This window comes from Pseudorca crassidens, chromosome 7, assembly GCF_039906515.1.
Source record: "Pseudorca crassidens isolate mPseCra1 chromosome 7, mPseCra1.hap1, whole genome shotgun sequence".
NCBI lineage: Eukaryota > Metazoa > Chordata > Mammalia > Artiodactyla > Delphinidae > Pseudorca > Pseudorca crassidens.
The window spans coordinates 1,436,030-1,462,512 of NC_090302.1; the positions used below are offsets into that span (position 1 = coordinate 1,436,030).

A 26,483-nucleotide genomic window follows, 5' to 3' on the forward strand; every position below is an offset into this window, starting at 1 on the left:
TACAGAAGTCAGTCATCACCCCGGTGCCAGGGCCCGCCCACCCCGTGTTCCTCCTATTGGGGGCTGACGTTTGAGGTGACGCTTCTTGAACTGGGGCACTTGTCGGGCACAAGAAGAGCCAAAACCCACGGGACAAAACCCAGCCTTTTTATTCTGAGCAGGGTCTCACTTAGGGGCAACGGGAACGTATTGGTGAGGCTGTGGGTTCAGTTCCAGATCCGGCAATAAAGCGAGTATCACAATAAAAGAAGGACCGCGGTAAAGCCAGTCACACGGATTTTTTGGTCCCGGTGCAACTAAAAGTCATGTTTACACTATAATGTAGTCTATTAAGCGCGTACTAGCATTATGCCTAAAAATAAACCATGTACAGAACTTAATTAAAAAATACTTTATTGCTAAAAAACGCAGGAGTTGTAGTAGTAACATCAAAGATCACTGACCACAGTCACTATAACAAATGCAATAATGATGAAAAAGTTTGAGGGCTTCCCTGATGGCGCAGTGGTTAAGAATCCGCCTGCCAGTGCAGGGGACACGGGTTCGAGCCCTGGTCCGGGAAGATCCCACATGTCACGGAGCAGCTAAGCCTGTGCGCCACAACTACGGAGCCCGGGCGCCTAGGGCCTGTGCTCCGCAACAAGAGAAGCCACCGCAATGAGAAGCCCGCGCACCGCAACCAAGAGTCGCTGCAACTAGAGAAAGCCCGCGCGCAGCAACGGAGACCAAACGCAGCCAAAATAAATAAATAAAAGAAAAAGCTTGAATATTTCGAGAATTACCAAGATGTGACACAGAGGCAGGAAGTGAGCAAATGCTGTCGGAAAAATGGCTCAGATAGACCTGCTCAATGCAGGGCAGCCACAAACATTCAACGTGTAAAAAATGCAACATCTGAGAAGCGCGATAAAACGAGGCGCGCCTGAATTCTAAAACAAACGTACGCTCAATTACTTTTATTATTTTTCAAATTTATTTATTAATTTGGCTGCGTTGGGTCTTCGTTGCTGCGTGCGGGCTTTCTCTAGTTGCAGCGAGCGGGCGCTACTCTTCGTTGCAGTGCGCGGGCTTCTCATCGCGGTGGCTTCTCTTGTTGCGGAGCACAGGCTCTAGGCGGGCGGGCTTCGGTAGTTGTGGCTCGTGGGCTCTAGAGCGCAGGCTCAGTAGTTGAGGTGCATGGGCTTAGTTGCTCTGCGCCACCAGGAAAGTCCCTAAACTCACTTTTTAAATATGAACACACACACTCGTGCAACAGCACAGCTACAGTGGGCTTTGGCCTGGAGAATGCCCCACTGCCTCTGCTCCCGGCACCCCACGGCACCTCGGGGGAGGCTCTCAGGAGTCTTCCCTCAGCTCCTGGGATGCCAGGTTGCCCGGGAGATGCTGGAATAGAACACCCAAGGTCCAGGGAAGGGCCTGGGGAACATGGGCCTCGGGGTCCCCTCCAGCCCACGATAGCCTCCACTGAGGAAGGAAGCAATGTGTCTTGGGCCAGCCCCCGAGGGCATGGTGTCTCAGATGAGCTCCACCGTCCAAGGAAAACAGCACCGCTCCCCAACGTGTGCCCTCACTCACCCTGGCCATAGGGACTCTGACCATGGCCACAGCCAGGCCACAGGGCCCTCCCCCACAGCTGGGTCACAGGATGTCCCCAAGAGACTCAAGGACTTTGGGACACAGCTCGTCGTGGTTTTTAGTTCCCTGTTCCATCCAGCCCGCCCAGAACCCAGAGCTTTCCTGACCTTGAGATGCAGAGGACCTGGGCTACAGGGGTGTGACCACAGGTAAGGTGCCAGAGAGCGGACCACGGGGTGGGAGGTGGGGACTGCCCTGCGCTGGCTCAGAAGTCCCCAGTTTATACGCGCTCATAGGACTGGCGCTCCGGGTGACTACACTGCGTCAGGCTCTGTGGACCCCAGGCAAACGGTCCCACCCAAGCCCTGTCCTCAGGAGCAGATCCCGATCCAGTGGGTGAAGACTCGTGAAAATAACCACGACGCCTAACCATAAGGGCGGGCCCAGAGGTCGGGGTGCAGGGCTGCAGAGGCTCCCAGGAGGGGAACCCCAAGAGTGGAGGGGCCTCCACCCCAAAACAGTCCACGCTGTGGACTCCAACGAAGGCGGAAAGAAGCCGCCAGACGCATTTAAAACACGGCTTCCAACATCGTAAATCAGCTATACTTCAGTCCAAATTAAAGAAACAAAACAAAACAAAAACAAAACAAACCCGCGACCTCTGCTGGGGCTGCCCGCAATGTCTGAATTTTTGTGACGGGGTGGGGGATGAGGCATTTTCACTTGTGTGAAAAGATATAACCAGTAAACACAAATATTTTGCTTTTCCCCCATTGGCCTCGAAGTGAAAAAAAAAATGTTGCTTTGCCACGGAGGCAGAGAGGCCCAGGCCACCCGCGACCCGCCTACAACAGTGGCCCCAGCCCCCGGCTTCTCTGCCTTGGTTTCCCCTCTTGGGAAGCTCAGAGGCCGCCGGCTCAGCTGTGACCAAGAGGAGGGTGCCGGGTCAGAAGACCTGGCCCTCCCTGGGCCTCCCCCCGGCTGTGCCCCTCCAGGTCCCTGGGTGCCCGGCCCCGGCCTGTGTGGCTCTCAGGGTCACCGCCCTCCTGACCCTGCCGTGTCTGGACGAGGGTCCCCAGGGGGCTGGGTCGGTCCCGTTGGAAGGGGTCCACGGAGCGAAGCCGTTTTCTGGCTCTGGGCTCCAAGGAAATGGGGCCTCCCGCTGGGCGTGGGATGGGAAAGCTGCCCCCCCCCCCGGGTGCAGCTCCAGCAGAGACTGGCCTCCCCGAATCTCACAGCACCTCCCTTCTTGGGGGACCTCTCGGGACACAGGCCAGGGGTGTCCATCACCCCAGGGCCCAGTTCAGGACTGAGCAGCATGTGAGGGGGTGGAGGGCGGAAATCAGTGGTGTGGGGCGTTGACAAAGGCCTCGGGGAGACGGGCACTGGTCCCTACAACCTCCCAGTGGGACGCTGGTCCAAATCTCAGACCTGTCCCTCTGTCTCCTGGAGTCCTGCACATGTCCTTGGAGCTGGTGCCTTTCTGGGCCGTGCGTGGCAGGGGAGGAGGGCCCCTTCTTCCAGAACCTCCCAGACGAGCCACCCCTGCCCCCCTGCGGGGTCTGCGAGCAGGGGCTGGGCCACTCCACGGGGGCTGCCTCCTTGCGGTCTAGAGTCTCCTTTGGAACCAAAATCGCCCACTTTTGCACGAGAAGATGAACTGACTGAGAAAAGGCCAAGATGTGGTGTCAGTCCCCGCTCGTCGGGCTGGGACACTGGGTCTCAGGAGAGCAGGCTGTGTGCCCCGCGCACCCGGCTCCCTTACCGCACCTTCAGTTAAATGGAGGAGTCGCACGCAGGGACCGATGTCAGCCGCACGGGGACCCAAGCAAGGCCCAGAAGATTTGAGAAGCAACCGTTTTCCTCGTTCTGCAGAAACAGGAAGCACGGCTCCCTTGAGGACCCCTCAGCCGGCTCCCTTGGGAAGAAACGCCCAGAAGAAAGGCCTCAGAGGGGCCGAGAGAAATGCTCCGTCCTCACTTTTCACCTGAGTCACGGGGAACGTGAACCCACCCTGATTTAGTTTCCACTTTAAAGCCAACTTGGGATGTTTGTAACCCACACTAATCCCTGTGGGTTGTTTTGTCCTCTCCTCGGAAACGCTGAGCCCACGGGCTTGGATGTACGCAGTGGTGCAAACACAGCACAGTTTGCCAGTCGGAGTCTGCGTCTGGGGCCAGAGCAAGTTCAGGTCTCAGCGTCGTTGTCGCATTTTAGCAGAGTGTTCGCACCCTGCGGAGGCGGCGGGTCATCTCCCGGCCTGAGGAGGGATAGGCCCGGCGCCGTGGACCAGTGGGCACAGAGCAGAGCCCTTTAGCCACCAGAAAGCCGGGGTGGGGGGCACCAGAGCGGTGCTCTCCCCGCCAGCTGTGACAAGCGGAGTCCCACTCCACAGTCTAACAGACAGCAAGGCCTCTCATCATGTTGTTTCAGCTAAAGAGGGACCCGATGTACCCATGTGCCGCCAGTGGGCGTGGAGGCAGGTGCGGCAAACCTCCCACGCTCCTTCCCGAGGAAGCGGGACCCCGAGACGCCCCCACTCACCTCGCCGCCATCCCCCCTTTTGCCAACTTCACACAGCCTAGCGCAAAGGTTGTGAAGTTCAAAAACCATTTTTCTCTGAGTTAAACCCCCTCGTGTTAGTCTCCTGGCCAGAAGTCCGAGATCGAGGTGTCGGAGGCTCTAGGAGAGGGTCCTTCCTGCCTCTCCAGCTCCTGCCGGAGGCTGGCAGTCCTTGGTGTTCCTGGGCTTGTGGCTGCATCACCCTGACCTCTGCGTCTGTCTTCACGGCGCCTGCGCCCAGGTCCAAAATTCCCTCTTCTCAGGACCCCAGTCACTGGATGGGAGCCCACCATACTCCAGTCGGACCTCATTTTAACTTGATCACATCTGCAAAAACCCTATTTCCAAGTAAGGTCACATCCATGGGTTCCAGGAGGAAACTACCCGATGCATCTTTGGGGGACACAGTTCAGCTCATAACACCCACGAGTGGCAAGTGACAAACGAGGAGCTGCTCCCAGCGGGCAGAGCCGGGCACAGTGAGGGAGACTGGGCCGGTGGACGATGTCGGACTTGTCCGATTTTATTCCAAAGGCCCACCGTGGGCCGCCAGGCTAAAGGCACAAGCGAGCCCTTGGCCCCCGTGGCCGGTCCCCGTGGGAGCAGAGCTGGGTGTGCTGGGGCCACTCTGCCCAGACGTCCCTCACTTCCTGGGGTCTCTGCCTCCACCCACCCCCCCGTCGCCTCCTCAGAGAAGCCTCCTGAGCGGACCTCGCCCAGCGGCACCCAGCGCTCGCCTCCCGCCAGCCCCGTCACACAACCGGGAAGGAGCGATGTCCTCTGAGTCCACGAAAGGCCCTCTCGCCTCCCTGGCCGGGGCACCCGTCCTGCTCGACGCAGAGCCAGAGATCTTCTCACACCCCGGCTTAACCCCCTGCCATGGCACCCCTGTGGTCCGGGCGCCAGTCCATTTCTCAGCTGGGGGTCAGCTGGGCCGCGGGCCAGGCCCAGCCCGTGGAAGAGGTCGGGGCTCAGGTGGCCTCCTAGCACTGACACCGGTGCGTAACTGCTGCCTGGGGGTTGCAGCCCCGGCCCGGTGAGGGGCCCAGGCACAGGGACAGACAGATGGACGGATGGATGGACGGCACACCGCCTCAGGTCCTCTGGGACCCGCCGGCCCCCTGCAGTCGCCGGGGTCGGGCGTCGGAGTGATAAGGCCTCTCCCCGCCCCCAGCTTTGCCAGGCTCCCAGGCTGCGGGGGGCAGAGCACGGGGGTCTCCACACAGATGGCGTCTGCTTTGCGGCACGTTTCTCCGCTTGAATTTACCCCAAGCCTTGCTGTTCTAAGTGAGGAACAGACGTTAGTCCAAGCATACTCAGGACCCCCAGCTCTGGGGAAGGGAGGACGGACCCGCCCGCGAGTCAGGGTCCCCAGGGAGGGGGGGAGGCGCCCCTCTCCCCCAGTGCCCTGCACAGCAGGGGGGTGGCCGAGGGAGAACTTCCCCCACACTCCCCCGGCACTAGCAGAGCCCTGGGCCCCTGTCGCCCCTTCTCAGCCCTGCCCACAGGCATGGGAACCAGCTTTCCTTCCACGAGGTGCGTGGGAACCAAAGAGGGAAAAAACCCATGAGGCCCCTCACCCCGGCCTCATGGGTGCCCACGCAGATGCTCAGCGCACAGCAGACACCCCGGCAGGTCCCGCATGGAGGTGAGGAGGGGCGGCGGCCCCCCCAAAGGCCGCGCGCCCCTGGGAACCTGCAAGCTAATCCCATCACGGCCTGCTGGTTCCCACAGTGCTGAAGCGTGTTTATCCTCCCTGTGCCTGAGCGATAGTCGGTCTGATTTACGCTGTGCGAAGACCCTCCAGCGGCTGCAGGCCCCTGGGGCGGGCTCCGACGGCTGAGCGGTCCCCTCTCCAGCCGGGGCCACGTGAAAGACGGCTCTCCTTGCTGATTTTTGAGAATTATTGCAATGGATGTTTACCCACGAGATGCTGATTGTGAAGATAAGGAGGCTGGAAAGGCCGAGGAAAAAGGGGCGCGAGAGGGGGTTGCAGAAGCCCCCCTGGACGGCAGAAGCGCCAGTCGCAGGCTCGGCCGCTGGCGTTTGCCACCAAAGTGCCTGTTTTCACTTCAAGGGCCCAGAGCAAGTCTGACTAAACCAACATTCCCACGCCAACACTCTGCAGCGCCTCTGGTTTTTGGCAATTTTTTCCTTAGCTGTCAAGGCAGAAATATAGAAGAATTCTGGTCTTACTTAAGGATTGTTGGGGTTTTTTCCCTTCCCCCTGGAGACGTGAAAATAACTCACAGATGTGCCGTACCTGCTAATGCCTGTGCTCCGTTTACCTCGGGAACGCGATTCCCCGTGCTCCCTGTAACCCAAACCCTGATTTCCAGGCCCATTTTCTTTGTAACAGGGGCCGCTGGGGGGAGTATGGGGGAGGGGGAAGCCCTAGACATGTTTAAATGTGTCTGGAGCAAATGGGAGGAAACCCAGGCGGCCCTGAGAAACTTGCTGAGGGGCTGAGGGTCCCCTCGAAGGCCCGCCTGGGGGACAGGGCAGCCGGTGGGGATGGGGGCGTGGTGCAGAGAGTGCGGGGGACAAACGGTCTGAGGGGACTCCTGGCTTCCTTCCAGCAATTCCCGCTGGGGCAGAAAGAGTTTGCTGTGAGAAGCCTATACCTTCCCTGTAAAAATAAAAATGGACTTTTTTTAGAAGGTAATTTCCAGCTATTTTTAACCCCGGAAAGGAAGAAAGGGAAGGAGGGAGGGAGGGAGGGAGGAGGGAGGGAGGGATGACAGACGGAAGGAAGGAAAAGGAAAGAAAGAAGGAAGGAAGGGGAGAGGGAAGTGGGGGGAGGAAGGAGCCTGGCCGGCTCTTCCCTGGGTGAGTGACTCAGGTCTGCAGAGGCTCCTACTGAAGCTTGAGGGATGGGGCCAAGCAGTTCCCACCGCCCCCCCCCCCCACTGCCCCCCTCGGGGCCCTTTCTCTTTGGAGAAAGTTCTGAGCTGCAGCCAGCAGGGCCAGCCCCACTCCCAGCCGGCTCTGCAGGGGTCCCAGGATCCCCGGGGGTGGGAGGGGGAGACCTAGACCGGGCTGGGCTCCACAGTCCCCCCAGAGCATCAGTGTGCATAAAGTGGGCAGGGTGACAGCGTCCCTGCCGCAGCCCCTCTGCCAGCCCCTGCCAGGAGAGGTCAGCTCAAGCCCAGCCCCGCCCCACTGGGGTCCCTCCTTGGTTTCAGCAGGCCCAGCCTGGAGTGCCCTGGAGTCTGGGCAGGCTCCTCCTCCTCTGAGGCCGGCTGTCCCCCAGGGGCACCCAGAGGTGGGCCACCGAACCCTGAGTGATCCAACCCCAGGCCCAGTTCCGCCCAGGCTCTGTGGGCAGCGGAGGGGGTCGGGGGGCCTGGAGAGGTCCAGGCAGGCCCCTCCTTCTCAGAGCTTGGGAGACCAGGCCCAGGGCCCCCTGCCGTTGGGGCCAGTGCCCTGAGCAGTTAGTCCAGGGGCTCCTGGGGAGAAGCAGGTGGTCTCTGCCAGGGCCTGTGCTCCTCTGGCTGCCCCACAGCCCATTCCTCAAATGACAAGGACCAGGGCCAGTCCCGCGGCCCTCGGAGCCCACACCAGCTGGGCCGCATCGGCTCACCTGCTCAGGGCGGCAGCTACCTGTCAGGGGACTTGCCCGGGCAACACGCTCCCAGGCTCTGTGCCTGCCTCTGAGATGCTGACCTTCCTTCCTGGGCTTCGTGGGCAGCAGGGCGGCTCACGGCCAACCTGCTTCCTGGCCCTGAGCTGCCGAGAGGCCTTGGGGCTTCCAAGGAGTGACCCCTGTGGGCGGCAGGTGGACAGGACCCTCAGCAGGGCAGGGCCTGGTGCAGGGTCCCGCGTTATGGAGCTGTCTTGGTCCGTCTGCATCTGTTGGAAGGGGCAGGACACACAGTGACAAGTCCTTACATCCGGGACCGCACCCCCCAAGGAATACCGTACGATGGTGCAGTAGTTGGGAGGCCCAGGGGCTCTGTGACACCTTCCTGGAGGAGGTGAAGGCCGATGAGGGTGGGGTCATTTCAGCAGAGGACACGACACGCAGACAGCAGAGCGGGGCACTGACCCACTGCAGGGGGCCTCCCCCATCAGGCCTGGCAAAGCTGGCCCAGGGGAAACGCCAGCACCTGCAGTGGCCCCAACCGGCCCACTCCCAACACAGACAGGTGGGTGCACATCCGGGCCTGGGCGACAGTGGATCCCTGCTTGGGGGGGCGAGGGCGGGCAGGAAGCAAACTGTAGACCCCAGCCCGCCCCTTCCCTTCTCAGGATAAAGGGAAGTCCTCCAATGTCGGCCTGAATCCAACCTTGGGAAAGAAGGTCCAGGAACCAGCGGAGCTTCCACACGCAAGCACACAGGGGCGCCCAGCCCGGGGTCCAGCACAGGGGGCTGGGGAGCCAGCCCTGGCCCGTCCACCTGAAGCCACGCCACACAGCCACTGAAACCATGTCCGGGAAAAACGCTCAAACCTCTGGAAGTGTTCTGGCTTGGTTTCAAGTAGAAAAACGTAGACAGGACTTCGGAAATCTCTTGATAGTGGAGGAGACTGAGCCCAGGGAGCAGGGATGGTCCCTCAGTGGGCCTGCTGGTCACAGAGTCCGGTGCCGGGCCTGGGCCTGGCTGTGGTGGGGTAGGAGGCTGGACACGTCTCAGGCCCCCGGGCTCTCTCTTTGCAAGCAGTTCAGATACGTTTGACAATTAACTTCCAAAGGTGGACAAGCCCTACCCCTGGTGTTCTGGAATCGCCCCACAGCTGCCCTGGCTGGTATGACCCCCATCCGGTCAGGCCGGTGTGCCCGTCACAGGCCCCCCACTCTCAGGCCCGCCCCCGAGCCCTCACCCCGCCTCCCGACACCCTGTCTCCTCTGCCTCAGGGCCGCCATCACCCACACCAAGCTGTTAGCAGCACATGAGGGCAGGGCGGGAGCGGCCCTGTCGTGGTCACAGACAGCCTGCCACACCACAGGCTTCCGGAGCCCATCTGCCTGCTGCAGAGCCAGGCGGGGACCTGGGTGACCCAGAACCAGTCCTGTCACAGCGTCTCGGAAAAGTCACGTGCATGACGCTACCCTGACCCCCGGGCTGCGGGGGTCACAGGGGCGCATCTGAAGTGCTAGGAACAGCCATTGTAGGAAAGAGAGGAGCTGGGGCCCCAGGACCAGGAGTCTCAGCCCGGCTGTGCCTCAGAATCGGGGGCGGCTTTAAACATGCTCCCCCCACCCACCAAGCAGGCCGAGTCATGCTGGACCCCCTGCAGGAGGGGGCTTGGGTGGGTTTTCTCTGCGGGGCAGGAATGGGCCACCGTCAGCTCAGCCCATCCTGACGATGGCATCTCTGGAGGCAAGAGACAGGGGAACTGACCCAGCTCAGCCTCGGGTGTAGCGCGTGAGGGCCTTCTCCCCCTCGGGGCCGGCAAGCTGGACCCTGGAGAAGAACGTGGCCGCTGGACACTCACCTCTGGGAGCCGGGCCTGCAGCCTCACCGCCACTGGTCCCAGGTTCTTCAGACCGCTTGGGGGCTCTTCCTTCAGCGCCTGTGCAAGGGACTTCCCTGAGAACCTGGCCCCAGCGCCCAACATAAGCCAGCCAGGAAGCCCAAAGTGGTGTCCCATTGCCGTACCCTGATTCAACTTCTGCCCATCCCAGGCCCCACCCTTGCACTGGGCTCTGGAACCGGCCAGCACCCCAAATTCCCCTCCCCTCCCTGTTTCTCCTTATCTTCCCCAACATACCCCAACCAGGGCTGCCCCTAGGCTGCCCATCCTGAGAGAAGGTCTCCAGGATCTAGGCCGTGGGGACGCCCCAGTCCTCTCCTCCCTCAAACCCCCTGGCCTGGGAAGCTTGATAAAGAGAGGAGAAGGGGAGGCCAGAAATCCCCGGCCTGATTGGTGAATTTGTGAATGAAAAAGCTCCGTGCCCACCTGCCAGGGCCTGGAGGGGAGGGACGCCCAGCCCAGGCCCTGTCCTTGGCCTCACACAAGCCCCTCCCCAGCCCCAGGCACTTCTGGCTTTCCCAGGGTCTCCTCGGGGGCCCGAGTCGCCCATGGGATATCCCAGGAAGCAGGTGGCACAGGGCTTAGAAGCTTGGGGGGCCTAGCTGCGCTGTCTGTACCACGGGCTAATGAGAGCACCCAGCTCCTGGGCAGAGGCCCAGGGTACTGGGCACAGCCAGGCAGACCCAGGTAATACTCCCCGCCTCCCCAGCGCCCTCCGCCAGGGCTGTCCCTTGATGGAAAGCTGAGAACTTGCTCCCAAGCCAGGGCTGGTGGGCCTTCACTTTCGGCCTGGGGCCTATCAGCAGAGATGCTAGCTCTGATGGAGGGCACACAGGCAATGGCCCCGGGGGAGTGCCTGGCCGGAGGTCCTCAGTCCATCCCCGGGAGACGAAGGGGCTGTGGTGTGCAGAGCCCTGAGACTGCGAGCTGGAGGGAGGTATGGAGGGACTTCGCAACCCCCCTCTTCCTTCTACGGAAAATCTGCTCCTCCAGGCTTCCTGGCTGCCATTCTATAAACATCTCTGCTGTCTCCAGACGCCTCCTCTCCTGGGCACTGACCCCAAGAGAAGTTACCCCAGGCTCTGAGAAGCGCCCAGCTTCTGGGAGGCGGCAGGCCAGGGTGGCTCCAGTGGCAGCTGCCCGGGGGCCTGGACCGGCTGTCCCTCCTGTGCTCCCAGCAGCAGCCCAGCTGCCACCAGTGCCCCGCAACAGGTGTGCCGAGAAAGGCGGGCTGGGGTCAGGTGTGCGATCTGCCCACGACCTGGCAACCCCACTCTGCCCACCTCTCTGGGCCTCCCTGGCAAGGGCTGCTCCTCAGCCAGCCTCTGGGATTTCTGCATTCCTGAGGGCTCTCCTGCCCCGGACCCTTTGCCTTGCTAGGTCCCTCTCAGCCTTTAAGGCTCCCCTTTGGTATCACCTACTCCAGGAAGCCCCCACCCCCACCCCCACCACAGGGTGGTGCCCGTACCCAGTGCGAGGCTGTAAACTTTGGTTTAGTAGGGTCTATGGTAGGCATTTTGGACGCCCAGCACTTAACCCGGGCTGGCACAGGATGTCCAAATCTGGCATCGTGGTGCAGGAATACATCATCTGGAAGGAGCATGTGGGAGGGGCCCAGGGCTGCGTGAGCGCTAGCACCAGGTCTGCTCGGCCCACGGGTGCTTTGCCGGGCTCCTTAGGCTGGAGGCGCCCAAGAAGGGGTAGGACAGTGACCAAGGGGCGTCTAGAGGTGGGTCCCTCCTGGGGGAGCTGGTGCGCAATCCGTCTGGCCAGGCGTCAGGCATTGGCCCCAGGATGCCTCCTTGGGGGCACCCAGAGCCCCCTTTGCAGAGGCTGCGGCCCTGGTACCACCATCCCTCAGGGTCAAGTGCCCCGACCTTCACAGCCACGGGTGTCTGGGCTCGATCTCTCAGAGGCTTAAAGTTGCGACCACGGGCTCCTAAGATTGGAGCCCCGGGCCAGGGGTGCACCCAGGACTGCCCAGGGCGCGACTTCTCCCAGAGCTCGCCTCCCAGAGTCCCCCAAACGGGGCTTCGGCAGCTCCTCCCCACCTGCCGGGGCCCAGCTCCTCGCGGGGCAAGGCCTCCCGCAGGCTCCCCTTTCCCCACTCGCCCCGCGCCTCCTCCGCTATTGAGATGTAAATCGTTGTCAATTGTCGCCGAGCACGGCTGAGGACAGAGCGGATCCTTCCGCAGCCACGGACCAAACTTTTGGCCTCCGAAAACTTTCGAACGAGAAGTAGTCCCTAGGGCCGGGCCCCAACCCCGCTCCGCACCGCCGCGGCCCCCAACCCCGGAGGACCCGGGTTCGGGACGCGCGCCCCACCCCAAGGAGGTGCAGGGCTGGTCCAGGCGCGCGGAGGGGCGCGGCCAGCGAGGGGGCGACGGCTGCGGAGGGATCGGCGGGGGCGGGACCCGGGGGCGGGGCCGGCGGGGCGGGGGCGGAGCGCACGGCGGCCCAGCGCCTCACTAGTGCCTCGGCCGTGGGAGGGAGCGCAGGGGTGCGGGGTGCGGGGCGCGGGGCGCGGGCACAGCGGAGGAACGATCGCGGGCGCGGAGACGGGCCGGCGAGGTCGCGAGAGCGCAGCGTCGCCCTCCAGCCAGGAAGGAGAGGGCAGTAGCGGACCGCCTCCGCCCGTGGGACAGTCCGGAGCGCGCGTGTGCGCCCGAGACCCGCCGGCCGGGCGCAGGAGGCCGCCACCGGGCGCAGCGGGCAGCCGGCGGGCAGGCATGCCGCCTCTCCTGGCGCCCCTGCTCTGCCTGGCGCTGCTGCCCGCGCTCGCCGCACGAGGTAGGCGACCGCCCGCCGCGAGCCCGCAACTTTCCGCGCCTTCGGAAACTTTTGGCAGCGCCCTAGGCGCGCGCCCCGGGTGGCTGGGAGCGGGCGGCCAGGGTGGGGAGGGGGGACCGGGCGACCTGGGGCAGGGTAGGGGCCGGAGTCCCGGGCTCGGGGAGAAGGACTGACCCTCCCCTGCTCCGCCTGCCCCATCGGGGCGGACTCACGCGGCTTGCTCCTGGAACCGAGTTTGGGGCTGGGTTTGAAGCCGGGCGTGGGCCTCTGGGGGCCCGGGAGACCCAGTCCTGGGCTCGTCCTTCGCCAGCCGCGCGTGGGGCTCGCCGCCGGGGCGGGCGGACGAGCTGCCTACTACTTTTCGGTTTGAATCGAGTCGGTTTTGGTTTCCTGTTGCCTTGGGGCCATTTATCTTTTTTCTTCGCCTCTTGCCGGCGCCGGGGGCGGATGTTGGGGCGTGGAGCGTGGAGCGTGGGGTCCGGGGCGCCGCGCTGGTCTTTACGGAGCCGCACTGCCGGACCCGGCCGCCGGGCGTGGTGGGCAGAGGGGAGTTGGGCGGGCCCGGCGGGCCCGGCCTCCTTCCCGAGTAAGAGAGTTTGCGCAGGGCCGGGGCGAGGGGCGCGGACCCAGGCGACCCCGGGCTCCTGGCCGCCCCGCCCGCGGTGTCCCCTCCCCACGCCGGGTCGCTGCCCCCATCCCGGCTCACAGTTTGGGGAGGGGGGCGTGTGTGCGGAAGACAGCTGCTACTGATGGGACTTTCACTTTGTGGAGTTCAAGTTTGGAAACCTTGCGGGGGGGGGGGCGGCGTGTGGGGGGGGGCGGTCATTCCTCTCTCCACTTCACGTCAAGAGGATCTCCGAGGAATCGGATGGTGATTAATTCTTCTCTTCCGCTAAAAGTTGGAGGGAGCATTAGCTCCCCGGTTCCTGAAGTTAGGGTTCGGTGTCACACCCCGCCCCGGCCCCCGTGGGGGGCTTCATTACGTAGCCCTGGGAAGAGGAAGAGGCGGGAGCTTGACTGGTTGACCCCTTCCAGGGAATGGGGTCGAGTTCCTTCCAAATGGAGCATCTTCATCCCCCTCCCCTGGGGGTGTGTGTGGGGGGGCTGCCACTGAAGATGCCCGCCCTGGGGAGCTGGTATTGGGTGTCGGTGGAGGCGTGGAGGCGCGGCCCGGTCCCTGGGGTGCAGTCCCGGTGCCCCAGGAGGCGGCCCTGGCGCGACAATGGGCCGCTCTGATTCCTCCGGCCGGCGCTTTGTTGGCGGGAGGGGCAGCGGGCCTTGCAGCTGTCGCATTTTCCCACGAGCGGAGGAGCTGAGTGTGGCCAGGGCTGCCCACCCCCCACTCAGCGCCGCCCCCTCGAAGAACTTGTTTGAACAGCAAGACAATCCTGGTGGTTGGATGGGGGCCTCAGCCCAGCCAGGGTCCCCAGTGAAGATGGGGTGGGGAGTGAGAACTTCGGGAGCGTGGCCCGGGGTCATCCCAGCTTTCCTCCACTGCTGTCCCCGAGGCGTCTCAGGCCACCCCGCCTCCACTTTGAGCATGACCTAGCCACCTGCCCCCCATCAATGGGCTCCCCCTCCCTCCATCGCTGACCCCAGAACTCTGGGCGGAATGTTAAATCCCCTTGGGGTTCACGCCAGGCTTCCTGGGGCCCCCAGCAACCGCATGACAGGAGATGAGGGGTGGGCAGTGCCCCTTGGGGTGCTGGCCAGGCTGACGTCTCCCTTTGCCTCCCCCAGGCCTGCGATGTTCCCAGCCCAGCGAGACCTGCTTGAATGGCGGGAAGTGTGAAGTGTTCCCCAACGGCACCGAGGCCTGTGTGTGAGTATGCGCCCCTGCAGGGACCTGTTGCTTTGTTGGGAGCAGAGCCCCGGCCTCCTGCAGCGGGCCAGCAGGGACAGAACACTGGGCCATTGTCTTCTGGAGGCGGCCCAGAGGCTGGGCGCGGTCACGTGCTAGTTTTATTGGACAAAGTCTGGCAATTACCTAATCACCAGCAATTATGCTGCGTGTGGAGCTGGCCCGGCCCGTAGAGGCTGGAGCGCTCCCTTTTGGGCCACCTCAGGCTCCCGGGGAGCTAGGTGGGGATCGCTGGTACCCCATTTCTTTCCGGAGTCCCTGAGAAATAATTTGACCTGCCGGGGAGGCGCTGGAGCATCTGTAGAGAGGCCCAGCCCTCACCGCCCTGCCAACCGCCCTGCCAACCGGGGGGTACCTCTTCTGGGCAGGTGAGCGCCTCCTGGGCAGGTGATGCCTCAGCAAGAAACTGACAATTTCAAAGCCAAACCCACCTTCCCAGCCCTCTGCCTTCCCGGCCTCTTCTCTCTGGCCTCAGGTGGGGTTGGGGAAGGGAAGTTGGAACTCGTCTGGTTGGCTGTGCCCCCCTCCGTTGGGGGTGGGGGTGGGAGTGTCTGCCAGAAACTTGGTTTCTGTCCTGGCATCTGCAGCTCTGGCCTCCTAACCGGCTGGCCCTTCACCTTCCCAGCCTTGGGTCCTCAGCTGTGAACTGAGGTCTGTGGTCGGGTAATCTGGTTAGAATCTCCTGCCTGGCCGCCTGCCTCTGAGTACCAGTCAGCCTTAGGGAAGTTTTTCTGCTGTGGCTGATGCCCTTCAACTTGAGTTCGTCCCTGATGGGAATAATGAGGAGGTGCTTGCTGGCTGGAGAAACGCCCCCCTCCCCAGGCTGCCGAAGTGGCGCGCCCTCATTCCAACTGCTGAGGACCCATTCCCTTGACAACCCCCAGCCCGGGCTCGCTGCTGCCCAGCCAGTGGGCAAGCAGCCCCTCCTTCCACTGCCTCCTACCCTCCCCAGACTGAAGCCAATTAAGCAGGTCTGTGAGCAGTTTAATGGACAAAGTGCATTGTGTCTTTGTCAGACGCTAATGAATGCACACTACTTTTTTTTTTTTTTTTTGCTTTTTGGGGCCTTTTTCTCCTGCAGAAGCCTCACCGACGCTTGATGCCCTAAATCTTGTTTCCTTTCATTCAGAGACCGACAGCTGGGATTCAGTGGAAGTGCAGTGCCTATTGTTGGGGAGGTGGATTAATGCTGGGTGATTAATTATGCGTGGCTTCCCAGAATGCAGACTCCTTCCCTGCCGCCCCTCGAGCTCGAGCTCCTGTGTAGGGGCGGGGGGCAGCCTCCGCGTCTCTGCAGAGGGCTTTGGGAGGGTGGGGGGCAGTGCTGTGCTGAGGAAAGTGGGAGCAGTCTCTTCTTGTCTGATCGGGGAGCCCGGACAGCCCGGGGCCTCCCGGGGCCAAAGCTCCAGCCGCGTGTTGCCTGGGCGGGGAAGGGGGTGCCTTGGGGTACGTGCTGCGGCGGCTTACTCGCTGGCCTCAGGGGATGGGGGTGTGCTCTCCCACTCTCCAAGCCTGGGCACTTTGGGAGTCCTGCCCCCCAAGACGGCCAGGGACCAGGGCTGTGGTACCGGCCTTTCTCCTCCCTTGGGCCCGGCGCCCCGCCCCCCCCTTGGCGGGAAGCCTGCCTGTCTGGCCTGGCACCCGGCCGGGCTCGGCACACAGAGACCCCATTGTGCACACCCCACAGAGCCACTTGGAAGATGAACGGAAGCGCCGTCCTCGGAGGCCGCACCACTGGGCATCCCGGGTGGGAGGCAAGGGTATCAGAGCTGCGACCGGCTGGCCGGTCCCGGCTCTGCAGAGGCATGGGTCCAGGCTCACTGGGCAGTTTGGGGGGCGCTGCGGCCACCCCGGGGCCTGTGCCTTCCCGCTCTTGCCCATCACCCACCGTTGCGCGGAGGCCCCGGGAGGTCTGCTCATGGGGGAGGCCCTGCTCTCCTAGCCGAGGAGGAGCCACTTTGTCTCCTCAGAGGTGTCCGGGTGCAGGCTTCTGGGGCCCTGCTGACCTGGCTGTGAGTTCCAGCTTGGCGGCATCCAGCAGGACCCTCAGAAAGTTCCTAGACTTTCTTGTTGACTTGCTGGCTCCCGCATGGCCAGGGCGTGGGAAACGGTGGTGTCATTGTGCCAGGCGCGTTAATAGCAGGTGACTCATCTGTTTCCACCCCAAAGAGAAGGAACCTTCCCCCGAAGCTGCCAGTCAGGTGTCTGCAGGGCTCAGGGTGGGAAAAAGAGGTTCGTGTTGGTGTGAAGGCCCTCCGGGAGGTCACAGAGAGCCCATGCCCGGCTGGCCAGTGGCCGCGGCGGGAAGGCTGCGTGTCCCCATGGGCGGAGTGCTGTCTCTGGACGTTGGCTGTGTGTGGTGGCCCGGGGGCCGCCGGGGGAGGCTGGTGGCCCGGGGGGCAGGCTGAGGCGGGTCTTTGCGACCCCCTGTGCATCTCCAGCCTCCGTGCCGCCCCATCAGTGCTGAGGAGATACCGAAGTGGGCTCCCCCTCTTTCCTTTTGATTGGGGTGGCAGTGTGGGAAGGCCTCTGGGGGCTGCCATCTGTGGGGTGAGCGTGCGTTTTCCGTCTGAAAGGCTTGTTGGTGGGGGGGTGCTGCCCGGTGCTGGGCTGGGAGCTGAGGCCCCAGGATGGCTCAGATGCTCCCCCTGCCTGCGAGAAAGTCAGAATTTTACCGGGACGTCTTCCAGGTGATTGCAGAAGTGGGGTGCACCGTCGTCGCACCCAGAGTACCTGGGAGGGAAGTCCGGCCAGCCAGCGTGTGGCGGCCCTCAGCTTTGGCCGATCCTGTATTTGAGGCCTGGCTTTGCCGCCCAGTGGCTTCGTGACCTCAGGTCATCGGGTCCCTGAATCCAGATCTCCCCCCCCTCCCCCGCCCAGTCTGTCATTCAGGGCTGACCCACGATTGATCTCTCAGTGATGCATAAGGTTGCGTAAGAGGGGCACGCAGCAGGCACCGGGCCAGGGTCCGTTTCCTCCCTGTCTTCTCCTTTTGAGTTGATGCTGCTGGTTTCAGGATCCTCATTTGAGGGTGTTTAGTTGGCTAGCGAGTTAACTCAGAGAGCCCGAGAGGTGCGGCCTGCTGGGCGCGAGCGGCGTGCTGCCTGGGAGGCGCTGGCCAATGCGGAGACTTCCTCGCCTGCGATGGCTCCTATCAGCGTCTCTTCCTCGTTCGCTTCTGCGGTTCTGCGCGCCTGTCGCGTGCTGGGCTCTGTTCTGGACTTGGGCGCCATGGGCTCAGGGCAGACACGGCCCCTGCCCTCATGGAGTCCACTTTCCGGTGTGGGGGCAGGAGAGGCAGCATGACACGTGACGTGTCAGGTGGAGGCGAGCACGGTGGGTGGGGCTCGGAGCAACCCCGTAACCGTGGGATCAGGCATGTAACGGAGCACAGAGCAGGTGGCCCTCGGCCCCAGCATCACACAGTGCAGAGTGGAGCCCAGCCCTAGCTCTTTCTCCAGAGCGTGTGTTCCTAACCACTGCCGCATCCTGCCTGCACTGCCCCGGGCCCTCGCTGGCCCTTCTGTGAGGAAGCAGGGCGGGGACGGCAACTTCCCTTAAAAGAGGAGGTTCAGAGGGTCGGGTGGAAGTGACTCGGCTGCCCGGCTGCAGAGGGATGGAACGTTCTGCGTCTCTGTCACCTGGTCCGTCTGTTTCCAGTGAGTCACCTGCGAGCCTTGGGCGAGGCGTGGGGTGGGGGTGGGGGGAACAGGTTAATTCTCATCCTCGCTCCTAGGCTGAGAGCAAACAAGGTCTGTACAGGACTTCCTCTGTAGGAGGCAGAGCCCGGGCTCCAAGGACGCAGGGTTAGAAAAACACACGGTAAACGCACAGCGTCAGCTAGAAAGCTTCACCTCCTGCCTCTGACTGCACAGGGACATCCAGGGACACGCGATCTCTGCAGGAAGGTGCCTTCTGGGGCCTGGCCCTGCCTCTGTACAGCAGCCAACGTTTTTCCCATTGAGAAAATAATAGTGACGTGTTTTAACAAAGAGAAAAAAGGAAAACTGTGCCCTCGGCTGGAAGAGAGTGGGGCAGGGCAGATAGCTGATGGAGAAGCTCTTCATCAGGACAGCTGAGTGGGGTCTGGCTGGCGGGGGGCGTGGGCTGCGTGCTGGGACCCCGGGAAGCTGGAGTGGAGGGCCGGGGGGGCAGGTCCGGAGGGCGTCACGGCTCCACTCCCCGAGTGCTGGGTGGCGGTCCGGAGGTCCCAGGAGAGCTGGGACTGGCTGTCTTCCTCATTGACTGTGACCCTGATGGGTGGCCATGGCTGTCGCTGGCAGGTGGGGTCCACTGGGCAGTGCCGGGCTGGGCTGAGGGCTGCACCCTCCTGGGGTGGGGAGGGCACCTTTCCTGCTTCGTATCTTGTCTATAAATAGTGAAAGGATGTGGCTCTGCAGAGCGGATTGAGCGTCCTGATCGCTTTCCTCAAGAATGTAATGACGAGGCCTCCACACACAGGCAGCTGCTTTTATCCGGCCCCAGAAAACCCCCGGCAGACTTTTCCTCTCCAGGCTCGTGCCCCCTTGGGGTGGTGGCCAGCTCTGCTTTCCTCTAAACCCCCAGTTTCCCCAGGTGGGGAAAGCTGAGGCTGAGAGATGGAGAGGCTGGGAAAGGGGGTGGGGATGTGAGGCCAGCTTGCATCAGCTTCTGCCTTCGTGTACGGGCATATCCAGAACTTTTCAGACTCTTTCCGGAGGCTTTAATGAGTGGCTGGCTCCGGGGCATCATGACTGTGGGTCAGGATGTGTTTGACGGTCCCGAAGCTCCCGGCGGGGCTGTCTCTGGTGGGCCCCGCCTCGTGCCCCGCCGCAGACGACCTAGCAGATACAGAGCCAGCTGGCTCTGGTTTGCTGTGCCCCTTCGGACTCGCGTCTCCTTTCTGGGCCCCAGGTTCCTCCTCTGTACGTGAGGGTGTGGGGTTAGGTGGCCCCTGGAGCTCCCTTCCAACTGCATCCCCGCAGGACCCTGGGATGTGCCTGTAGATGCCCGGATGGTGGCAGTGGGCAGCAGCGTGGTGGGAGAGAGGTGGAGAGGTGGCGTGGAGAGGTGCCCAGGAGTCAGACCTGGCTGTGCAGCTGGGCAGCTTCTGCTGGTCTGGGGCCAGCTCTGGGCCCTGGTGTCCTTACCGCCTGGCCCGCTGGGCTGGGGACACACCCACTAGAGAGGGAGCAGTGATTGACAGGTACTGCAGAGGAGGGGCTGGCGGGCAGAGGAAGGCCCTTTGCCAGAGTGGCTTCTGTTGGCTTCTCCCCCGGCATCTCCTTCCAAGGCCTTGCCGCCCTCCCCGACTCTGCTCTCTGAGAGCACGGGGAGCTGACGACTAGATTGGGGGGATCGATATTTGCTTTTAGGTGGTCAGTTGCACACATCCTAAGTTTTGTGATTTTAGCTGGTTAAAGTGTACATTTCAGTGGCGTTCAGTACATTCACAAGGTTGTGGACCCATCGCCCGTATCTAGTTCCAGAGCTTTTTCGTCACCCGGCACAAAATCCCTTGCCCATTAAACAGGCACTCGCCCTTCTCCTCCCCGCCAGCCCCTGGCGGGCACTCGTCTGCTGTCTGTCTCTGGCGTTACCTGTTCTGGACGTTTCACACGCGTGGAACCATGCCTCTCCTCTCTCTTACCTGTCTTCGTTCACTCAGTGTGCATGTCCATGCCTCGCTCCTCTGGGCGCTGGACTTGACCTGCCTGAGACTGTCAGGGACTGGCTGGCGGTGGCACCAGCATCCTAGTCCGTATGTGGTCTTGGACAGAAGTCCAGAGGGGGTGGGTGTTGGGGGTGGTGGACGTGCGGAAGGCTTCTTGGAGGAGTTGGTGCTCATTTCCGTGCCTGTGTGGCCGCCCGCCTGGCAGCCGCGGAGCCCCTCGAGTGGGGCCCGGCACGTATTGGGTGTATTCGTTAGGATGGCCCAGCGTGCCCGCGGTGCCAGCCTGCTCAGGGCTCCACGTCAGCTTGCGGCCTCGGCTTCTGCCGCTGGGCCTTGGCTGGCGCCGGCTGAGCACCAGCGGGCCCAGAGGAGGGGCACCAGGGCTCCAGGGCCAGCGCCCCACCTGCCCGGCATCAGCGTCAGGAATGCGAGGGGAAAGCGGACTTTTATTGAGCACATACTAGGTGCTGGGGCTGGGGCTGGGCGGGCAAGGCAGACGCAGGCCCGGCCTCTGCAGGAGAAGGAGGCTCGTTGTTTCGGAGCCAGACTTCCGGGCAGACGCCTTAACTGCCTGTGGTGCGAGGCCAGTGCTGTGGGCACAGCCCACCCGGGTGCCCCAGGCCTGCCGCGGCCTTGGAGTGAGCCCACCGCGGAGACAGCGGGCAGATGGGCTGGGACAGGTCAGCAGGCAGTGCAGCCGCAGGCAGGAGAAGCAGCTAGGGGCAGCGGCGGGCAGTAAGGCTTTGGATGTGAGACCCTCGGCCCCTGCCCACGTCATCTGCCTGCTTCGCGGCCTCTCCCTGGGGTGGGAGCACATCCTTTCCTGGACCCTCAGGGTCCGCTCAGAGTTACTGGGTGTACCCCTAGCAGGAGGCACTCAGCCTTGTGTGAGAGGAGAGAGGGCCAGGGGTCTGGCCCTTCGCTCTTAGCCACAGATGGGTCCCCTCCAAGTGGCCCTCGGGGCTCAGGGAGGCTCCGTGTTTCCTCCAGGGCACCAGAGGGGCCCGCAGGCCCTTGAGAAAGTGGCCCTCCTACGGTGTTGGCATCATCCCAGTGGGGAGGGTCGAGCTGGTCCCCGCGTCACAGGTGGGGGTAGCTCTCTGTGCATCTCTGGGACGCATGGAGCTACGGGAACAGGACCCCTGCCCAGGGTTTCACCACTGAGTGGTCCCTTCTTCTGAGGGTCTCCTCCCGCCCCGCACCCTCTGCCCCTGCGATGGGAGCATTCTGGGAAAGGGGGCCCTCGACCTCGCCGTCCACTCCCCCAGGCTTGGGGGCAGGGGTCATCATCCCGTCGTCCACACTGTGGAGTGTATGAGGTCAAGCACTGCCTGCTCCCCGCTCCCTTCCTGACACCGAGCTGCTGCCTTGAGTGGGCACCCATCAGGTGGGGTGTGGACACCTCCAGAGGGCCCGGCCTCTCCTTCCAGGCAGCGCGCCCCACTCTGCGGCTCAGGCCTCCCGGGACTCCCTGCCACGTGCTGCACTGGGGGGTCTTGGGCTCTCCTGGGCTGGGGCTGGGGGCCGTCTTCGGAGGTCTGACCTGGAGCCTCTCTCCGCCTGAGCGATGGCGGCGGCCCTCTGGGGCCCTCACGGTTTCCTGGAAGGAGTGCCTGGGGTCCTGGCTCCCAGCGAGCCTCGATGGGGGCGGGGGATGCCCTGGGGAGGCCTCACCTCCAACGCCTACACGGCGGTTCCCAGCCCTGAGAGTCGCTCGGGCGGCCAGCCCCCGCTAGCCTTCACCTGGGAGTCCTTGCGGGGCGGGTGCCGGGTGCACAGAGCCCACTCTCACCCCACGGCTGCCCGGGGACAGGTGGGTGCCGGGTGGGAGCCGCTTTCAGCGGCAGTAGGCCAGGCCCAGGCCCAGCTCTGTTGTCGGGACTTTCGCCAAAGAAACGGCCGCGTTGTGACCCCGCCGCGCGCAGCCTGGCCTGGCTCCGTGAGGTGGGAGCCTCGTCCCCGCTCGTCCCGCCTGCTCCGTCTGTCACCGGGCTGGGTGTCAGTCGTGTGTCTCTGAAGGGCTTGAATTGGTTGCTCTTCTCAGCTGGGTAAACGGTCCCTCGTCCCTCTGTTGACACTGTGATTTGCTGAACAAACTCTCGCCGCACAGGTGGCACGAAAGGCCAGCCTCACCCAGCCCAGCCGAGGGCTCGTGCAGGCGGGTCCCGCGTCGTCACATGGCCCTTAGTGTGAGGGCGGTGGGCCTGGGAGAGGGGCTGAGGGTCTGATACACGCTGGATGGGGGACAGACAGCTGGAGGCTGGGAAGAGCCCCGGCTCTGGGCCTGGTGCCAAGGTGCCGCTCGGGCCCGGGGCCGTCCCCTTCTCCGGGGATCCCTCCCGGCCTCCCGCCTCCTTCACCCCAAGATCATGGGCCAGCACGCGTCACAGCCGAGGGCGGCCCCTCTGCCGAGCCCCGGGGAGGCCCCCGGCCCCGTTTCAGCATCGGCCAGCCTGCTGGGCCCCAGAAGCTGCCGGGAGGTCGTGGCGCTGCCCTGGACCCTGGCCGCCCCGGCAGATCGTCGAGGGCCCACGGGGAACGCGTGTGCGAGGAGGTGGGCGGCAGCCTCTGGGAAGATCTGTCAGCACCCCAGCAGCAGGGCCTGGGGCACGGGGACCTGCCTCCCACCATTTCCTCTCTGTTTCGGTTGTTGATAAGCGGAAACTGCACGGTTACTGGAAATGAGAGGTTTGGGGGAGAAGCCAGAGTTTTGAGTATGCGTGTTTTTCCCTGAGAGCTTTTCAGTAAGAGCGATGCTGAGCTAAAGGCCGGGCTAAGGCGGGGACAGGCGGGGGCCTGGCCACACTTCCGCCCCTTGGGGCCTCCGTCTCCCGTCCATCCAGAGGGCTGGGGGAGGTGACTACCTCTGGGCCTTCTGGGTCAGCCGAGGGTCTCATTACCCCGCTCCCCAGGCCGGTACCGGCTCCTAAGGGGCGGCCCCAAAGGGCGGGGCTCCCCTCACTTCCTCCTCCGGGGTCAGGATGTCTGGCAGGGCTGTGTGTCCCGGCACCCACCATGGCAGGGGCCCAGGTCATGGTGGCCTCCCCCCGGGTGGTCCAGGGCCCAGGGCACTTGGGTCCAAGTGCCTCCAGCATGGGCACTCGGCAGGTATGTGGTGTGCGCGCCTGGTTGAGGGCTGGAGCCGTGGGCGCGGAGCAGGGAGTGGAGGCAGGTGGGCAGATCCAGGTTTCGGGAAGGCCCGGCTTGCAAGACACAGGGAGGCTCAGTCTGAGCCGGTTGCCCAGCACTGGGCTTCCCCCGTCTCAGCACGCTGCTCCCGCCTGGCCGGGCTGGGATGGTGCGGCCACGTCCGTAGCGCGGCCTGTGCTGGGCTGTGTGACCTTGGGCTGCTCACTGACCTCTCTGAGCTCCCCTATGAGAACTGTGCTGGGCTGTGTGACCTTGGGCTGCTCACTCACCTCTCTGAGCCCCCCTATGAGAAGTATCGCAGGTCGGCCCCACGTGGTGGCCCCGTGGATCGATCCCAATGGGACACGTCGACTTAGCTTTACTCCACACTGGAGCTCGTTCCTAACACTCCGAGGCCTCGTCCAGAAAGCTCTCCCAGAGACTAGCCGAGCTCAGGATTTGGGCAGAAGGGCATGCCCCACCCAAGAACCTACTGCTTTCCGCACGGGGAAGAGCCCCCCAGACGGCCCTAGACCCATACCAACTGGCCCAGGATGCCCGGGTGGCCCCAGGGTGTGACAGTGCAGGCCTGGGTGCAGCTGGCAGGATTCTATCTTCTGGTGTTTCCTGTGCCCCCCGGTGCCTTGGGGACTGTGCTGGGCCTGGGGTGAGAGCAAGGGCTATAAGTGGATGGCCAGGGGTACCATGGACCCGTGTGCAAGCCTGGGGAGGGGGCACGGGAGCCTGGTGGTCTGCCTTGGGTGGGGTGGGTGGCGGTGGGCAGGTGGCCTGCCTGAGCTGGGAGGAGGGTCCAGAGAGAGGGGCGCTGGTCGTGGGCCCTGGGATCCCACGGAAGCCTGCGCCCTGTGCTGCGGCTTAGTCAGGGGCCGGCTCTCCCTCGGCCTGGCCTGGGGATGGCTGGCTGTGGCCTCCGTCCCCTCCGTCCCCAGAGCCAGACAAGACAGGAAGGAAGGCCACGCAGGCACTGTGGGTGAGGGTGGTGACAGGTGTCCGGTACTGGTGGGGCCCTCCTGCTGCCTGGAAGGGTTGCGGGGGAGCTGGGGCCCAGAGCGGTCCCACCCACCGGCTGGGAGCTCCCCAATTCCCAGGCTTCTCACCCAGACATCCCCCCCCAATCTGGGGTTTTGAGTTTCAGCTGATCTTGTGGGGTTGTAAGAATGCATTGTCTGCTCCGGCCCTCCCGGTCTGGGGAGAGCAGGCGGTCAGGCAAGAAATCCAGGCTGCTGGGGGCAGGGGGCGGGGGACAGCTGGGGCGCAGGGGACCCACACATTCCTTCCCTGCCCAGGGATCTCCTTCTGGCCCTTTAGCTGCCTCTAGGGGGGCGGCTGTGCTCTGACTGCGCCCTGGTGGCCGGCGTCGGGCCACCCTTGGGGGCAGGAGAGGTTAAGAACTGCATTCAAATCCAGGTGGTGCCGTGGGCATAAGCTGGCTGAGCCCTGCTTTGCTCATCTGTAAAATGGGCCCGGTGTGTCCTTGCAGGGCTGTTTCAAGAGTAAGATGAGATACAGCTGGCAGAGTCCAAGTAGGTCCGGGAGTGCGGGGGGGTGCTGTCCACAGTGTCTTCATTCTGGGACCCATGTCAGGGGGTCCTTGGTGTCCTCCCCCTGCATTCTCGACCAGACGCTGGACACAAGCGGGGCTGCCCCCAGCGTCTGCCCTGGTCAGTGGGAGAGGACAGGAGCGCCGCCGGGCCACCCTTCCCTCTTCCCGAACCTCTGGGACGGCATCTGCTCCTGAGAGCAGAGGCGGGAAGTTGCAGACTGGTTTCTGGCTTTGGTGCGGAGCTCGGTCTGCAGTTGCTGACTTAATTCATCGCGTTTTGGATTAAGCCCTCCCCGTGGCGCCAGGCTGTGCGCGCGTCCACCCCTTCATTGCATCCGAGCGTCTGGGGACGCAGGTCTGGCTCCGTCCTGCTTGGGAGCAGAGGCCCCCGGCAGCTGTGGGGATCCCTGGCAGTGGGGGCGGCAGGCTCGTCCACGTGGGTCTCGGGGCCGTTGGGGTGAGCCCAGGGAAGGACGCCCATTCCAGCCTTTCTCCAGCTTCAGACTCCATCTTTTGGGGGTGGTTGGTAAATTCCCCCAGCAGAGTGCGGGCGTGGGGGGCAGCAGGCTTTTCTCACACGCCCAACAGCCCCCGGGGCTCTCTCGGGACAGCCCGTTCCCGGGACACCCTGGCCCCGTTGGCTGTGCCTTTTACAGTGTCTGGGGTGGGGGGGGGGCTGGCCAAGCAGCGGCCGTCCCTGCCCCATGGGTGGGTCTGGGTTGCCTCTGCCCGCTGCAGCTGGGCCATCTCCGGGAAGCCGCTAGACCTCTGCACCGGCCCTTCCGTCCCTTCAGACGGGCAAGCCACTTCCCACGTCAAGGGTGGGGCAGCTCTGAGCGCCGCGGGGGGCCCTGAGCCACGGGCAGGCATTGTTTTCCCTGCAGTGGGAAAGGTGGCTTCCGTCCCACACACAAAGGGTTTCCCCGTGCTCCAGCACTTCCTATTTCCAGCGTATTTTAAACCATCCAGAGATGCAACTTGGGAGAAAGATTCTAGACAAAGAGCGGAGAGTGCTGGGAGCAGCTGCTGGGGCCCAGTGCGCTCCACACCCCGCCCCACCCCGGGGCCAGGTCTCCTCCTCGGCTGCTGCTGCCACTCCGGGCTGGGGACCACTGTTGTTCGGGGTTGGGGTCTGTCTGCATCAGACCTGGCTGGTCCCTTTCCAGGGTGCCCCATCCCTCTGCAGCCCTGACTGCCCTTCTCCTCCTTCCCGACGCCCTGGGAGCCAGGGCAGGGACCCCCCCACCCCGCCCCACGCAGCTCTGAGCTGCCCCAGCCCAGCGGCTGCACAGGCTGGAGGGAGACCACAGCTCTGCCAGCTCTGGTGGGCCCCCCTGCAGCCACTTCCTGGGGCAGTGGGGCGGCAGGTCGGGCAAGGGGGCAGCACTCCCACACTGTAGCCTCCAGACCCATGGAGGGCCGACCACGCTCCGGGCTGACCCGGCACACCCCACCTGAGCCGTGCCCTGATGCAGAAGGGGGCAGAGATGAGGGGAGTGCAGAGGGTCATCTTCCAGGGACCCGGCACACCCCACCTGAGCCGTGCCCTGATGCAGGAGGGGGCAGAGATGAGGGGAGAGCAGAGGGCCATCTTCCAGGGACCCGGCACACCCCACCTGAGCCGTGCCCTGATGCAGAAGGGGGCAGAGATGAGGGGAGTGCAGAGGCCCATCTTCCAGGGGGCCCTCGGGCACAGCAGAGTCACAGCTGGGACCCAGCCTGCCCCTCAGACCGGTATCTGGACAGAGGACCCTGCAGGCTTGAAAGAAACCTGGGACGTTGCCTGCTGTGGCTCTTCGTCCTGGGGGCTTTGGGGAGCTGAGGGCAAGGGGCCGTCGGAGTCACCGGGCACCCTCGCACCCTGGCTCTCAT

At 63.8% G+C, this 26,483-nt stretch overlaps 1 protein-coding gene and 1 long non-coding RNA gene across 3 annotated transcripts in view; one reads left to right on the plus strand and one right to left on the minus strand.

Moving 5' to 3' along the window:
- Nucleotides 1-400: 400 nt before the first annotated feature.
- On the minus strand, nucleotides 401-13,139 carry LOC137227225 (uncharacterized). The gene is made up of 4 exons (XR_010944744.1): nucleotides 12,617-13,139; nucleotides 7,721-9,653; nucleotides 3,346-6,766; nucleotides 401-3,239 (listed from the first exon to the last, which is right to left on the minus strand). It is a non-coding gene; the product is annotated as an uncharacterized lncRNA (long non-coding RNA).
- Nucleotides 12,138-26,483, plus strand: part of NOTCH1 (notch receptor 1) — a 46,918-nt gene continuing 32,572 nt past the window's right edge. The window contains exons 1-2 of one of the 2 annotated variants that reach the window (XM_067742645.1): nucleotides 12,138-12,404; nucleotides 14,145-14,226. In XM_067742645.1, the coding sequence (XP_067598746.1) occupies nucleotides 12,344-12,404; nucleotides 14,145-14,226 (143 nt within the window). In that variant the 5' untranslated portion in view covers nucleotides 12,138-12,343. The remainder of the gene's footprint in view (nucleotides 12,405-14,144; nucleotides 14,227-26,483) is intronic. The other variant, XM_067742644.1, reaches the window with a different exon arrangement.